Consider the following 17,447-nt stretch of genomic DNA (forward strand, 5'->3'; position numbering starts at 1 on the left):
CAGTGATGATGCTCGTATGTATTTGCAGTACACAAGCCGCGATTAAGAAAGCTGACTCCACTGTGATGTGACCCTGTCTCTCTCTCATGCACACACACACACATGACGCGATACTCTACACGGCGCAAAACTCACCATTTGAACAGTCAATAGCAAATACTTAAACTATTCAGAAAACATACTTACAGTAGCTGATTCGGAATAAGCACCAGATTGTCATAGCAAAGTCGGAATTGACCCATTTTTTTTTAGAAATAGCCTTTGCACAGCCAGCCTTGTACTCACCTAGGTTCACAAAACTGTCGTCTGTAAAATGCGTTGCACAAATTCGAACATCTGGGTTGTGCTGTTCTGTTGTAAATAAATCTTAAACAAGGATTCCTCATTGCATCTACTTTCGGAAGTCCAAATAAAGTGCTTCTAAAGAAAAGGAAAAATAGAAATTGCATCATATGACCCCTTTAAATCATTTTGAATCATCTTGAGGCCCCCTTGGAAGTCTCCCTTGTTGCCCCCAACTGCTTTTGGGTGTCTCAGAGCTTTTATGAGAGAACATGAATATTTAGCAGAGTTTTACCTCCTTTTTATGAGCTTCTGGTATGTGTTTTGGAGGTGTGATATCACTGATACTGTAGTAACAACACATACAGGAGAAAATGTAAAGCTGTTTACAGAGGATGTGAATATGCCATGGTGCATCATGGGAATCTTGAGTTTTTTATGTGGTTTGACATATCCGAGATCTTGTGCTTGGTGGTGGGGCTTGAACTTCCATGCTCTCTTTAGCTCCCCTCATCCTCCTCTTCTCTCTCAAACAGATGTGAATGAGTGTACGAGGAGACCTTGTCTAAATTCTTACGCTTGTAAAAATCTAATTGGTGGATATCATTGCAACTGCTACCCGGGCTGGGCGGGACCGAACTGTAATATCAGTCAGTATACAAACTCTATAAAGTCTACAAAGTCTATATCTTATACTTTTTGACTCTTTTTCAGCAAAGCAGCAAACTTTTGCTTTTCCATATCTTCTCTAATGCTGATTAAAGCTGCTTTGTTATTCATGAAGCAGAAACAGCTTTAAAGCAATAGTGCACCCAAAAATTCCTAATGATGATCCAAAAACAGAAAATGTTTTCTTCCACCATACTATAAAAAAGGCTGAAATGTAAGTCATTATTCATTACCACCAGTTTTGTGAACTGGATCAATTAATATCCAAATAATTGATTCGTTCACAAATAAGCATTCTGGTCTGTTACATTTCTCTGTTTATCACACACAAGTTATCATATAGCTTCAGAAGACCACTTTTATGATGCATTTATTGTACATTTTTGTCCTTTTTGAAGCTTAAAAGCTTCTTTTAAATGACATAAAATAGAGTGACCACCACAGCAGAGGTGGGGGACTCAAGTCACCTGACTTGACTCGAGTCGCAAATTTAAGGACTTGTGACTTGCTTGACTAAATAAAGAAAATGACTTGACTTGACTTGGACTTGAGATCCAGTGACTTGAGACTTGACTTGATTTGACCTTCATGACTCGGCAGGACTTGACTTTATAACAACTCTAATTATTATTATAAATCATTGCGACATAATTTGGTAAACAAAACGCAAGCCACTGAACCAGTGGCAGAAGTGATCCGAGTCTGCGCAGTTCATGACACTGCACGAGCACAGTCAGGAACACAGCGCGCCAAATACAGGGAGCAAGAGAATCTCCCGAGATGTTTGGATAAACACTTCGAAACTGTATGCATTTGCTGTATGCATTTACAAAGCCAGGACGTCGGCACTTCAAAAAGGAAAGGTATGTAAGCTTGTTCGATCGTTGAAAACAGCACTGGTCTTAAAATTCAGCGTAAGTCTGTCATTAAATTAAAGTGATTATAAATGATTAATCTCATGTTTGTAATTAATTAACGATGTCAAACTTTAAATTCGCTGGCGTTTGCCTCTCAACAGTGCTTTAGTGTTAAGCATCCCTCTTTGTAAATCAATATATTGCTTGAGGTGAGCCACTGACTTGACTTGACTTGCTTGATTTGTTTGTACTGTGACTTAAGACTTGCTTGAGACTTGATGGTAGGGACTTGAGACTTGAACATGTGTGACTTGCCCCCACCTCTGCACCACAGTCTTTACAATTAATTTATATAACAGAAATTTGGTCATTTTTGAGAAAGCAGTATTTGAGAAAGATGTATTTTCCATCTTCAATTATTCTGTATTGCTTTGTCTCTTACAACGAGTTTTCTCCTAATTGTGCATGTGTTCTGTTTATCTGCCTGCTCTTGCATGTCTAAAAGCTGTTTTGATCTCGTTGATCTCGATCATTTTTACACATTTTGGACCAGAATGATGTGCTGATTGTGTTGATGATTATTTTACAGATGTCAACAGCTGTTACGGTCAGTGTCAGAATGGAGGAACCTGTCAGGTGGGCATATGCCTGTTTTATTTGGCATGTCTGTTTAGACATTCTGGGTTGAATCAGTTGCACTGCATCCTCCACAACCAACACTCAGAACAGTGCACATTTGTGTTTCTTTACACTGTTCTGATTTACGTAATACAGTTAGGTAAAAAACACAGTGCGTGCAAATAAATGATGCAATTCGAGGTCAGATTCATTACTGAATTTATTGAAGACATTAGTGAATTCCTCTTATGGATTTTCTAACATTTCTTATTATTGTCAGTTATTGCCTTTGATGGTGCTACTGTAAGAAAAAGCTTTTTTTCAGAATAGCAGAATTTAGTGAAATAAACCATGAACAGCCTAAACTCAAACCATACCGATTTTGCAGCCATTTAAGTTACACTTCTTATGGCAAAATTTGCATACTTTTTCTCAAGGAATCAATAATGTTGGCACAGGTGTGAGCACGCAAATGGTAAAGATAAAAAGAAATTAAATAGGTGTTGGTTCCTTAGATAATTAAGATATTTGGGCGATGCAGTTATTCTTAAAGGGATAGTTACCTGTGTGACTTATTTTCTTTTTTTGTTGTCTATACAATGGAAGTCAAAATGGTTTGATTATCAATATCCTTTTTTGTATTGCTCAGACAAAAGTAACTAGTTTCTTTGTTCAGTTTTGGGTAAACTATTCCTTTAAAAAATACCATGCAATGGAATTTATATTGGAGTAGGTTATAATTTCTTGGTTATTTGCTCCCTAACTTTTACGAGCTTACTTGGGCTTCTGCCCCGCACACCTGCGAAACATCTCCACCTCTGTGTGTTTTTGTTAGGATGGTCGTCATGGTTACGTGTGCCAGTGCCAGCCGGGCTTCATGGGAAGACACTGCGAAGTGCAGCAAAGCAGGTGTGCTAGCTCCCCTTGCCAGAATGGTGGACGCTGCCGTTCGCTAGCCACAGGTTATGAGTGTGAGTGTCTGTACGGATACACCGGAACCAACTGTGAGGTGAGGCCAATAATTGCATAAAGTATGTACACAAAGAACTTTCTCTTTCTCAATCACTCATTTCCTCTCTCGTTCTCGCACTCTCTCTGTAGGTGCAGTTGGATCTGTGCAGTCCAAACCCATGTCAGAATAAAGGCCAGTGTCATTCTATGCAGGGAGATTTTTACTGTGCCTGCACAGATGAATATGAAGGGAAGACATGTAGTCAGCTACGAGACCACTGCAAAACCAGCACCTGCCAAGGTAGACAATGACCTCACTGAAGGCCTCATAAAATGTATGATGTTCCTGTAGCTCAATTAGCAGAGCACAGCGTTATTTGATCCCCAGCGAATGCATTAGATCAAAGTTGCGTATTAATATACGTAAGCGAACTACTATTTCTAATTTATTTTATTTTCCATTAATTTTATTAAGGCAGCGGCTATTTGCACTAAGTGTAAAAAGCAATAGATGCAAATAGTGGCAAATATCTGCACCTCAACTGTAGTACATTATAAAACAGTATGGAATAATAATGTATTGAGTGTAAATTACTATTTTTAGTAGAATTATTAAATAGATGCTGCCATATAGAAAAAATAAAGCCCTTACTAACCCTACCCAATACTTTATTTTAAACTTTTCGATTATTTCCTTAATTAAAAATAAAAATAAAAATTTCCTTTCCGATGTGATAAGAGATGTGAAAAGGGAGAAGAACTAGTTCGGCAAAAGGCGGATTCGAACTCAGGTCGCTCGCGTCATAAAGAATGCGTTAAGTGCTTTATAACCTACACCAGTGGTTCTCAAACTTTTTACAGCAGCGTACCCCCTGGGGCATTTAACATCCTTCTGCATACCCCCTCTTTTCCACTTAGACCGCAGTCACACCTTTTCTATTAAAGGACAATATTTGTCCTTAAATTGATTTACAGGTGCATTTTTTACCTTTATAGAGGCAAATATTTTCTATCCTTATTAATTGTATGTCATGTTTTATGTCATATTCTTAACATTCCATTAAGTGTATTATTAATATATTATGCAATAAATGATGGCAAATCGAAGTGATACTTGTAGATTTAAAAATAAAACCACCAATAGGTGGCGGTGTTCTGGCGATTTGTGCTACCCGCTTAGATTGTGCTACCTCCCATTGAAAAGATAGTTAGCACAAATCGATAGCGAAAAATGCTACCTATCAGCTTGTGCTACCAGCATCTTATTCATGTGGTTTGAGGCTTTTTTTAAGAACTCTCATTTTCCTGCTTTTTACATTGGAAGCGGCATTTTGCTTGTCAGAAATACATGTTCGGTTTTAATGTTACTTTAAGTTGGGGTAGAATTAAATGAATGCTAAAACTCAGAATTTTGTTCGCGTACCCCTGGGTGTACGTGAGATGACGGAGGGGGGTACCCCAGTCTGAGAACCACTAACCTACATCACTGAAGCCATTAATTGATGGCCATCTTTTGTAATGTTGTCCAGCCAACCATACATTGGTGGGCGGAGTTAGTGCAAATAGCCTCTGCCAACAAGGTGGGCTTTTTGCACTTAGTGTAAATAGACACTGTTTTAATTATTTTTTTTCCCTTTTGTATGTCCCCTCCTGACATTAATGTCAATGTTTGGTTAATCTTGTTTTGGATGATGTTCTTTTTCCTCATTAGTGATTGACAGTTGTACTATTGCCGTGACAACCAATGGCACAGCAAAAGCGGTTCGGCACATCTTATCAAATGTGTGTGGTCCTCATGGGCGCTGCATCAGTCAGTCAGGAGGAAACTTCACTTGTGCCTGCCAACCAGGATTCACTGGGACATACTGTCATGAGAGTGAGTAATATTACGTACATCTAAACACACACCATTATTACAGCTTTATAGCAGTATTTACAGTACACACACCAATTAATGGGGGTTTCTTTTCTGCTTTCTCTCTCAGATGTAAATGACTGTGCATCATCTCCTTGTCAGAGCGGAGGAACATGCATTGATGACATCGACTCCTTTCGCTGTGTCTGTCCTGATGGCTTTGATGGGCAACTCTGTGAGCTGGGTAAAAATATCAGCGCTACATACTTAACTTAACTATTGTCTCTTTTAGTAGTGGAGCTCTAAACACATTTAGTCCATAGAGATTTATTTCGACAAAAATTTAAGCTGTACAACTATTTTTATCATTGATAAAAATAATAATAGTCCCTTGAGCACCAAAATAGCATATTAGAATGATTTTTGATGGATCATGTGACACTGAAGACTGAAGTAATGGCTGCTGAATATTTAGCTTCAGCTTTTTTGTTTTATTCCATCACAGGAATACATTTTATTTTTTATAATTTTTTGTATTTTAAATTTTAAGAATATTTCATAGTATTACAGTTTTTATCAAATAAATGCAGTCTTCCTGAAAGTAAGAGATTTTTACCAACCTTAAGCTTCTTTCCACAAACCAGGTTTCTTGCTGTTCTAGCAAGATCTAAAAAAAAAAAGCTAATCTGAGTCTGTTTTAGTACAGGGTCTAGCATATATTCGCCATTAGAATTAAAGTACTCCAGCCTAATTGACAGGAGCGAACCGCAACTGATGATGTATAATATTTTATAATAGTGATTATAATCTTCTCTTCAGAGGTGAATGAGTGTAGCGGCGAGCCTTGTCTAAATGGAGGTATGTGCACCGATCTGCTGAATGATTTCTACTGTTGCTGCACTGACAACTGGAAAGGAAAGACGTGTAACTCACGTAAGTGAATGTATGCTTTAGTTTCAATTTTAGGCATTTAACTTTATGCACTTGTACTTAAAGTAGAGTTAATGTTACAGGAGACAGTCAGTGTGATTCCAGTACATGCGCTAACGGAGGTACATGCTATGATCATGGAGACTCATTCCGATGTGCGTGTCCCTCTGGATGGGGTGGCAGTACCTGTAACACAGGTGAGATAGAAGCCAGAACGCCTCCATGTTGACCTCATTTAATCTATATTTTTCTGACTATCTCTGTCTCTCTCTCTAGCCATGAACAGCTCGTGTGAATCTGGTCCGTGTCTAAATGGCGGGACTTGTATTGGAGGGGGCAGCGTCTTCACCTGCATCTGTAAGGATGGATGGGAGGGACCTACCTGTGCTCAAGGTAAGGCCACGCCCACTTACCAATTTCTCTTTTCCCAAAATATCAACTAACTACACCTTGTGCATGTGTAAATGTGATTTACTCCCACGTGTATGGCAGGCTGTGATTTGCCCGGACAGGTCTAGTTCTGATATATCATCTGGTAGTTCTGCCTTTATGAGATGTTTTCATTCTGTTTTCAGATGTTGATGACTGCAGCCCTCATCCATGGTAAGTGATGCAACAGATAACGTAAGTGAAGAAAAGTACAGAAAAGAGAACAAAACAATCACTCCCGTAAACATGTCACTCACAAAACTTCGTTTGAACTTTTGAATATGAATATAGAATATAAATGTGTCTAAACCCACACATCTAACGTGGGAAGGAAGCTACAAGTTAATGCACCTGTAGCATCTTTATCTTGCTAAGCGGGTAAGATATACTCAGATGCTGTCTCTCTGTCCCGCTCTTTCTGTAGTTATAATGGGGGACAGTGTGTGGATGGGGTCAACTGGTTTCGCTGTGAGTGCGCACCTGGATTTGCAGGACCTGACTGTCGAATCAGTGAGTAAATAAACATACAAATATCTCTAAATATGACTATGAATATTCATGAGATGACATTCCTTAAAGTTTTTTGATATTAAAACCTTTAAGAAATAAAATATTTAACAATACTATTATTTAAATGAATATAAAAATATTAATATTAAATAATAATTTACAAGTGGAATGTTTGAAAAACCAGTTTGAACATAGACATTGTTTTTGCAGTTCCATTTAGTGCAACTAGTGACGCAAAAATTACACACTTCATACATTGTGAACAATTTATCCATGTATGTGTTTCATTTTAAAAATTGAGCTCATAATTTTTCAATCAAATATTAGTCTTCTTGTGAAATGGCAGACTTCTATCTGGTGACATATGTCGCTTTTCTTACAATCAACTGCAAGCTTGCGTTCATATCCAGTCAAAACCAAATGAATTGAAGTCCTCATCCTACATTTTTTATTTCCTTTTCTATGAGCCATTTCACTCAGGTGTATGTCACAATAAGGAAAAAAGATCTGATGCTACTTTCGATACATTCAGACTAACACTCTCTACTTCTGTCACTCACTCGATCTCAGACATAGATGAGTGTCAGTCCTCTCCCTGTTCGTATGGAGCCACATGTGTGGATGAGATTAATGGATATCGCTGTCTTTGCCCCATGGGACGAGCTGGACCACGCTGCCAGGAGTGTGAGTTCCCACTGACAGACCACCCTACTTGTTTGCATTATGAGAAAATCTTTGCCGTCTAGTCATGTCGTGTGAGCCCAGCTTAACTTCAGCCAAACAAAACTGGACTAGACTAAATTGCCTGTTTCAGCGGCTTTCAACAGGGGTCTGTGGTTGTTCTGCACAGGCTCCGCCAACTTTTGTGTGGAAAAAAAAATTAAAATACAGCTAAATGAATTCAGCTAAATGTTTCATTGTCCCTTACAAATTAAAATGCATTAAGTAAAATGTTATGATTATTTATTTATTGAAATTATGGGATGGCATATTATTATTTGATGCATATTATAATAGGACAGGCGTAAAATGCATCACTCAGTTATGTACAATAAATTTATTTAAATTTAAATAAATTTCATTAAAAAAAAAAACAGTAAAAATAGTAATACTGTGAGATAGTTTTACTATTTTAAATAACTCTTTTCTATTTTAATATATTAAAATTTTTAATTTATTTCTATAATGGCAAAGCTGAAACCGGTCTTAAGTGTCAAATGAAGAAATCATTCTAAAATGCAAATTTTGTGCTTTTTATCAATTTGTGGAAACCCAAATAATTTTTTCAGGTTTTTTTGATGAATAGAAAGTTCAAAAGAACAGCATTTATTTTAAACATTATAAATGTCATTACTGTCACGTTTGATCATGTTAATGTATCCCTGCTGAATTGAAGTACTAATTAAAAAAATCTTACTAACTGCAAACTTTTAAACTACTATAATGTTTATGATCTGGTCTCACTGTCTTTCTCTGTGTTCCTCTCCATCTCTCTTCATCTGTAGTTATTGGTGTTGGAAAGGCATGCGATCGCTCTGGGGTGAAGGCTAATCACGGTGATCGCTGGGAGGATGGGTGCAACAGCTGTCAGTGCATGAACGGAAACATCAGGTGCACTAAAGTGAGTCCAACAAGCTACCTCAGACTGTGCTACTGTACCAATCAAATACCAATTGCAGTCACATTCAGTGTAAAATGTTAATGTCAGGTGGAGTTAAAAAGGTGAAAATGAATTAAGGACATAATTTTGTTTATGTTATCATTTATTCTTTTATTTTTATTATTATTTATTTTTATCTCCATGTAGATATAGATAATTCATTAAGATTTTTTTATTGTGACCACAGGTGCATTGTGGTCGTCAGCCCTGCTTGTTGCAGTCAGACTCTGGTGAGCCACAGCACCCCCTGTGTCCACTAGGACAGGAGTGTGTAGAGCATCATTTCCTGTCTTGCCTTCATCCACCATGCAATCATCTGGGTATATGCACCACTCGTGAAGGTCTACAGCCCATCGGCACTCGGTGCCTACCCAACAATGGCTACCTAGACGACAACTGTGCTCGTGTTACGCTTGTATTTGTATTTGACAGTGTCCCGCAGGTAAGAGTTTTTCATTTAGTAAATGCTAAAAGTACTGAAAGTCAGATGTCAAATATGCACAGCTCTTTATCTCAGACACACTTGATTTTTCCATTCAAAATGTGTTGGGTTTGTTTAACAGGGCACTACTGCTGAAGGAGTTTGCACAGAGCTAACGTATCTGCCAATCACACGAACTCTGGCTAAAGACCACACCCTTTCCATTCTTTGTGACCAATCACCTTCCAGCCAAAATGCAGTGGAGGTTGCTATGGTGAGCTCACTTTCTTTAATCATCAGTCGTTAATCCTATCAAATTACGTCATCTGCTCTAAACAATCCCTGTCTGCTTGGTACTCATGTTCAGTCTCAGATCTTGATGTGTCATATAAAAACACTGTTAAAAAGACTGAACATAAAAGAAGGTTAATGATGAAGATTTAACGGTTTCTTGTTACTGTACCTCAAGTTGTCAGTTCATTATTTATTAGAAGCTGTTTTCAAATGCCAACAAATACAAACTTTTTACTTGGAAAGTGGGCCTTGAAGAAAATCCCAAGTTTCCTGCTGCTAAACACAACTGTGGCGACATTTATGTGTGCTTATCTCGTAAAAGCAATTACTCTAACATAACTTGAAGGCAGCGTAAAACAGTGTGCATCAAAATACAGATTTTTTTCATTCAATAACACGCTCTTCCTGAAACCATCACATCTGTTTTCCTTCACTTCGGAGTGTTTATTTCTTTCTTTCCATCTCGTCTGTCCTTTAAAACATTTCCCTGCCTTTCTTCCAGTTTGCACTTCTTCAAAAAAAAGGCCCTTTAAATCAGAGTCAAACGGCTTCCAAAGAGAGCTTGTAAAATTTGATTATTTTTCTGATCTTTTTGTGAATTCTTTTGTGACTTATTTTCTTTCAATTCTCTCATCTAAATGTTTCTTTCACATCAAACATCCAGCTTTTCATCCTTTAACATATCTCACCTGTCCTGCTCTGCACCTTCTCGTCTTTCTCTTTATCTCCTTCACTCACTCTGAGACCATTGCTGTAGTAATGCAGTCTCTTGGGGAAAGGTCTGGCCCTCTACTTTAAGCCCTTAATGGCCAGAATCTTAGTTCTACTCTTTCTGTGATGTTGTAATGCTATTAAGATTTATGTTGTAACATTGAAAGTTTTCCGGAAAAGGAGCGGTAACCTTTTATGGTGTGAGCCCTCATAAGGCTGTGCTTTGTGCTGACTCCAGCGTGGTTATACCCTGACTATTACCACAGACAAATTACATGTGGCTGGTCATGAAATTTAAGGGAAAGGTGAATAACTTGCCCAGTCAGGTCTAACTTCTTTCATTTCTGATCTAGCTATTCTTTTTTCCTTCCTCACTCTAAATTCCTTTCCTCCTATTTTACACTGTCTTTCTATCTCTGTCATTCCACTATGTCTCTATCATTCCTCCTTCCCTTTTCTCTGACTGTATTTTTTCTTTTTTTAGTTTCAATTTTAGTATGTTTTCTTACGAAATCAAAGGGAAAAAAAAGAAATATTATTTTGTCACAATTTTATTTCCAGACTCAAATGAGATTTTCCCTTATTAGTTATCCTAATAGAACAGGGACTTTCTCATTGCTTGCTTCATAATCAAATGTTTGTTTTATCTGTTTTATTTTGTGGTTAAACTTTTCCTGGATGTCGAATTGTTATGTGTCTGCCTGTTTCAGTAGTGAGGTTGTGTGTCTCTACCAATTTGGCTCTTAGTTGTTGTTTTTTTTTTTTTTTCATTTTACGGTTTACAGATGTTCTACCATTGTGTACTGTCTTTTTGGGGCCAAATAGCATTACATTGACTGTTGTTGTTGTTTTGGAGTTTTCCAACAAGTGATATAATTATGTGAATGCAAGTAAAACATCAGGACTATAGCTAAGAGAAAGGACTTGAGTCTTTGCGAATTTTCATTTGCTCTTTTTCATTCTCTCTGCTTTGATTTCCACAGTCATATGAGCAAAACACCTTTGTTGAGGGACGAGCTCAGATACAGGATGTTGTCCGCTCCATCATTGATGTTCTGTCCAAACCTCACAACAGCACGTTGCTGTTGGCTGTGAGAGAGGTCAGAGTTGACACTCAGGATCCACGTCCCCAAGTCGGTGAGTCTCTTTTAGACATCATAACATAAATCTATTATTATAATTAATCTTTTAAATAATTATGATTTAATTTATAATTTAATTAGAGTTTATTTATAAAATAATTTAAATGCATATATTATAATAAGTTTTGGGTTGGTAAGATGTTTTCTAATTTCGTGTATTTTAAAATGTAATTTATTCCCGTGAAAGCTGTCAAATTTTCAGCATCATTACGCCAGGCATCAGTGTCACATGATCCTTCAGAAATCATTGTAATATGCTGATTTGATGCTCAAAAAATATTTTTTTGCAATACATTTTCAAGATTCTTTATTGAATGGAAAGTTCAAAAGAACAGAATCTATTTGAAATCTAAATCTTTTGTAACATTATTTATGTCTTTGCTGTCACTTTTGATCCATTTATTTTGATAAAGTATTAATTTCTTTAAAAAAAATCATACTGACCCCCAAAAATTTTGAATGGTAGTGAATATGTCTTTTTTTGTCTCTTTCTACAGGTTACCTCATTCCGTTGCTGTGTGTGCTGTTTGTGGTATTATGGATCTCATGTGTCATCGTCTGCGTGTGGTGGTTCAGGAGACGCTGGAAAGCGAGACAAAGAGAGGACACGCAGATAGAGGAGAGCATCAACAACCAGCGCGGGACACTACTGAGCACTCACACGCCTCACAAAGACAACACAGACCCGCTGCAGGAGAACAAGAACCTGCTTTACCCTCTGGATCGGATTGGAGACGGAGCCGAGCGAGAGGAAGAGGAGGAAGAAGGAGATGAAGAGAGCGACAGAGGGCTGGTTCTGCATAAGTGCTCATCTCTTGCGTACACTAAAGGGGACGCAGTGTACACTATTCACACTACAGCCCAAAATCAGCCAAACAGGACACACTACAGCAGCAAAGAAAACTGCTGCAAGAACAAAGTGAACGAGAGTTTAAGTGAGCACATGAAAGATCATTACGTATGAAAGAACCAGACAAACTGGACAAAAATTTAAGTATTTTTTTGCTGTCTGATCTGAAAGCTTTTGGGCTTGTGCGATTGGTGTTTTTCATCCTTTTTTCATCATTGGGTAGTCAAATGAAACAGGGATTTGTGTCAGCAAATGAGACATTCAAAGAATGGTTTTTCATTCCACTATGTCTCTATCATTCCTCCTTCCCTTTTCTCTGACTGTATTTTTTCTTTTTTTAGTTTCAATTTTAGTATGTTTTCTTACGAAATCAAAGGGAAAAAAAAGAAATATTATTTTGTCACAATTTTATTTCCAGACTCAAATGAGATTTTCCCTTATTAGTTATCCTAATAGAACAGGGACTTTCTCATTGCTTGCTTCATAATCAAATGTTTGTTTTATCTGTTTTATTTTGTGGTTAAACTTTTCCTGGATGTCGAATTGTTATGTGTCTGCCTGTTTCAGTAGTGAGGTTGTGTGTCTCTACCAATTTGGCTCTTAGTTGTTGTTTTTTTTTTTTTTTCATTTTACGGTTTACAGATGTTCTACCATTGTGTACTGTCTTTTTGGGGCCAAATAGCATTACATTGACTGTTGTTGTTGTTTTGGAGTTTTCCAACAAGTGATATAATTATGTGAATGCAAGTAAAACATCAGGACTATAGCTAAGAGAAAGGACTTGAGTCTTTGCGAATTTTCATTTGCTCTTTTTCATTCTCTCTGCTTTGATTTCCACAGTCATATGAGCAAAACACCTTTGTTGAGGGACGAGCTCAGATACAGGATGTTGTCCGCTCCATCATTGATGTTCTGTCCAAACCTCACAACAGCACGTTGCTGTTGGCTGTGAGAGAGGTCAGAGTTGACACTCAGGATCCACGTCCCCAAGTCGGTGAGTCTCTTTTAGACATCATAACATAAATCTATTATTATAATTAATCTTTTAAATAATTATGATTTAATTTATAATTTAATTAGAGTTTATTTATAAAATAATTTAAATGCATATATTATAATAAGTTTTGGGTTGGTAAGATGTTTTCTAATTTCGTGTATTTTAAAATGTAATTTATTCCCGTGAAAGCTGTCAAATTTTCAGCATCATTACGCCAGGCATCAGTGTCACATGATCCTTCAGAAATCATTGTAATATGCTGATTTGATGCTCAAAAAATATTTTTTTGCAATACATTTTCAAGATTCTTTATTGAATGGAAAGTTCAAAAGAACAGAATCTATTTGAAATCTAAATCTTTTGTAACATTATTTATGTCTTTGCTGTCACTTTTGATCCATTTATTTTGATAAAGTATTAATTTCTTTAAAAAAAATCATACTGACCCCCAAAAATTTTGAATGGTAGTGAATATGTCTTTTTTTGTCTCTTTCTACAGGTTACCTCATTCCGTTGCTGTGTGTGCTGTTTGTGGTATTATGGATCTCATGTGTCATCGTCTGCGTGTGGTGGTTCAGGAGACGCTGGAAAGCGAGACAAAGAGAGGACACGCAGATAGAGGAGAGCATCAACAACCAGCGCGGGACACTACTGAGCACTCACACGCCTCACAAAGACAACACAGACCCGCTGCAGGAGAACAAGAACCTGCTTTACCCTCTGGATCGGATTGGAGACGGAGCCGAGCGAGAGGAAGAGGAGGAAGAAGGAGATGAAGAGAGCGACAGAGGGCTGGTTCTGCATAAGTGCTCATCTCTTGCGTACACTAAAGGGGACGCAGTGTACACTATTCACACTACAGCCCAAAATCAGCCAAACAGGACACACTACAGCAGCAAAGACAACCGCTGCAAGAACAAAGTGAACGAGAGTTTAAGTGAGCACATGAAAGATCATTACGTATGAAAGAACCAGACAAACTGGACAAAAATTTAAGTATTTTTTTGCTGTCTGATCTGAAAGCTTTTGGGCTTGTGCGATTGGTGTTTTTCATCCTTTTTTCATCATTGGGTAGTCAAATGAAACAGGGATTTGTGTCAGCAAATGAGACATTCAAAGAATGGTTTTCTTTTGTTTACACTTCACTCTTTTTCCTTAAAAATAAGGACATTTTTACACAAAGCTGAACTTTGAGATTATGTCTGTGAACTGTGGCGCGAGCTTTGACCCTTGGGGCTAAGGAGGAATCAGCGATAGGCAGCTTTAAAGTGTTTTTGATTATGTCCAGACCTGCCCAAAGTCAAGTGTTAGAAGCCGTTAAATCTTCCAGAGGTATATATACACAAGTGTCTCATTGAACCTTCACGATAGCGCTTACCTTGTATATACATTTCGCATAATAATACACATATGTTGGTTCTTGTTTTTGTTAACAAATTCTATTGACACACTTAAATGGGTAGTTCACCCAAAAAAAGATTCAGTCATCATTTACTCACCCTCATGTTATTCCAAACCCGTATGACTTTTTTCTTCTGTATAACACAAGTTACATAAGAGTGTAGGAAGTCACTCAAGAACTGGAGCTTTCAAGCTTCAAAAGTGATGCAAAAGCACAATAAAAGTATCATAAGTGTATCATAAAATTGATATGTTACATTCCAAGTCATCTGGAGCCATGTGATAGCTTTGTGTGATGAACAGACCAAAATATACGTCATTATTCACTAATAGCTCTTCTTTTGTTGGGCTGTTTACCTGTTGTCAGTGAGTGAAAACCAGATCATTCAGAGTTGAACTGGATCAACTGATTCATTGAAAAGCTCCAACTCAAAAGAATCGTTTGTTCATGAATCAGAAAATCTCTAACACTCTCAACAAGGAGATTAAGGGTGTATATCAATATTATGTGAATAATGTCTGAAGTTTGTCCTTCACACAAATCTGTTGTATGACATCAGAAGACTTTTTAAAGAGCTTGACAGACTTAGTCCTCATTCATTTTTGTTACACAGAAAAGAGAATGAAACAACATTTGGAACGACATGAGGGTGAGTAAATGATGACAAGTTTAATTTTTCGGTGAACTAAGATACTGTTAAGTATAAAAGGTTTACTGTTTTATATTGAAATTCACCTTCTTTGGGAATTGGTACTCGTAGTCCAGACAGTATGAGTATTTTGACTGATAAAGTCTCACTCAGCTCTTGATGGTTAGAAATTATTGGTCAGTTTTTTATTTTTATTTTTTTCAAGTGACAGCCATATAAACAGAACAGTCATGATGTAAAGAATCAAGGGCCACTTCAGTCAGTGCACTATTGTGTTGTCGCAAAACTCTTTTTTTTTGGTTTTTGGTCACACAGTAGGAGACAATGATTTTAATTGTTTAATCACTGAGAGATAGTTCATTATATTGAAAAAATATTCATATGTACATATGTAAATAGTGGAAAAAGACAGCTGTGTATATTCGAGTTTAGTAAGTTATGTGACACCTTTTTATCATTGTCATTCTTAGAATTATTACTTTTTCTTATTCTCTCCTTTAGTCGCTCTCCTTTTCAACAGTGTCATTCCTTTTATTTATGTTGGTCAGAAAATGTTTTATATATAAATATGTAATAAAATGGCCACAGGTTGGTAGTCTATCTGTGGAGACAAAAAATACTTTAATACTTTTCTATCTTCATGTTAGAATAGATTTTCTGTGTTGTTTTTATGACTTTCCTAATGAATGTCGACTAAGGATTGGACACATTGACCATGCTGAAAGAATGTTTTGCCACTGATCAAATGCTGACTTCTTCTGAAGGTCTACAGTACTTCATTGGAGAAAGACTCAAAGACTTCAAAGAAATATGCTGCATGTTTGAGTGGCACTTTGTTTCCTTGGAAAAGTCCAACACCTGCATTTTCAAGAAGCTGGATGTTGGAAGACTTTGGAAGATTTTTTTTTATTATTATTCTTAATGTTTTCAGAACATCGTTGCTTTGTATTATTATGCTACAATTCAAAATGAACCACAAACGGACCAGAGTATTGACCCATGTCAAAGACAGAAAACACGTGAGTTTAAAGTGTATCTTCTGTTTGAGTATTGTGTTGAATATCAGATTTTGTATTTATAAAATGGTACTATATTACTATAATACCATTTTTCAAAAGAACACTATGAGTAAAGATTTATGTTATCAGAAATCCTCCCTTGTCTGGGGTGGCTGGGGTATTTTCCCCTCCTTTATTCATGAGCTGTTCTGTCATATTTGATTGGGGTCAAATCAAATGCAATTAAGATTTTTGGAACGTCAGAAAAATTGTATCAGTGCATGTTGCTGTGGCTGAATGAAGGGAACAATTTATGTTTTTCATTGTCATGTGTTTCATTTGGTGTCTTTAGTGCACAGAAAAACATAATACAGTTGAATATAGAAATGATTGGATGATGCAAAATGTGACAGTAATGCAGATGAGTTTACATTCTGAATCATGTCACTCCTCAATTAAAGTTTTATTATTGTAATATTAAGGAATTGAAACACTCCCCTAACATGGGAAAACAAGTCCATCACATTTCTGGCTGTGATTAGTTCTACATGCACTGATGCTCATACTGAATCTGGCATTTCATTTGTTAAATCTGTTTGATTTTCCCAAGTATTTATTAAAGACTTTTGTACCTATGAGGTTTACACTTTTATTTCATATGTAGCATTTGTGATGTCTTCATTTAGCTTTTCCATTCATCTGTCACCTGCTGACATCATGCATGACAGTGAAATCTACAGAGCTGGAGAAGAATCCTCTGAGAGTTGAAGAGGCTGATAACAAGGGTTTTGTTTTGACTCAGTCAGAGTAACGATGTGTATCATCTCTCTTAAAGATTAACCTGCTCTAACTCATCCTGGGACTCGGTTTTAATTTCCCAAGGAAAAAAAGACACGCCCACATAAAAAAATCCTCCATTTCTTTTCAGAACTATTCACCTTGAATTACCAGATCTTTCTGGAGGACGAGGGTGTAAAGCATTGGCAAGCAACCAGTAAAGATTTTTAAAAAAAGGCATCACAACTGTTTTCAACACTGATAATAATTCTTGAGAAGTTTCTTGAGCACCAAATCAGCATATTAGAATGATTTGTGAAGAATCATGTGACACTGAAGACTGGAGCAATGATGCTGAAAATACAGCTTTGCCATCACAGGAATAAATTACCTTTTAAAATACATTAAGATAACAGTTAAAACAGTTACATTGCAATAATATTTG

General features: G+C 36.9%; 1 protein-coding gene across 1 annotated transcript in view; it reads left to right on the forward strand.

The window, feature by feature from the left end:
* LOC107705348 (protein jagged-2-like) overlaps window positions 1-16,131 on the forward strand; it is a 39,447-nt gene extending 23,316 nt beyond the window's left edge. The window contains exons 8-24 of the mRNA XM_016508608.1: window positions 819-932; window positions 2,398-2,444; window positions 3,262-3,435; window positions 3,528-3,678; window positions 5,089-5,253; window positions 5,363-5,476; window positions 6,052-6,165; window positions 6,246-6,359; window positions 6,439-6,555; window positions 6,738-6,765; window positions 7,016-7,101; window positions 7,672-7,785; window positions 8,607-8,722; window positions 8,949-9,203; window positions 9,325-9,456; window positions 11,171-11,324; window positions 13,676-16,131. Coding sequence (XP_016364094.1) covers window positions 819-932; window positions 2,398-2,444; window positions 3,262-3,435; window positions 3,528-3,678; window positions 5,089-5,253; window positions 5,363-5,476; window positions 6,052-6,165; window positions 6,246-6,359; window positions 6,439-6,555; window positions 6,738-6,765; window positions 7,016-7,101; window positions 7,672-7,785; window positions 8,607-8,722; window positions 8,949-9,203; window positions 9,325-9,456; window positions 11,171-11,324; window positions 13,676-14,142 — 2,462 coding nt within the window. The 3' untranslated portion in view covers window positions 14,143-16,131. The remainder of the gene's footprint in view (window positions 1-818; window positions 933-2,397; window positions 2,445-3,261; window positions 3,436-3,527; window positions 3,679-5,088; window positions 5,254-5,362; window positions 5,477-6,051; window positions 6,166-6,245; window positions 6,360-6,438; window positions 6,556-6,737; window positions 6,766-7,015; window positions 7,102-7,671; window positions 7,786-8,606; window positions 8,723-8,948; window positions 9,204-9,324; window positions 9,457-11,170; window positions 11,325-13,675) is intronic.
* Window positions 16,132-17,447: the final 1,316 nt, after the last annotated feature.

Source organism: Sinocyclocheilus rhinocerous, unplaced genomic scaffold (assembly GCF_001515625.1).
Source record: "Sinocyclocheilus rhinocerous isolate Xijiao unplaced genomic scaffold, SAMN03320098_v1.1 scaffold564, whole genome shotgun sequence".
In the NCBI taxonomy this organism is placed as follows: Eukaryota; Metazoa; Chordata; class Actinopteri; order Cypriniformes; family Cyprinidae; genus Sinocyclocheilus; species Sinocyclocheilus rhinocerous.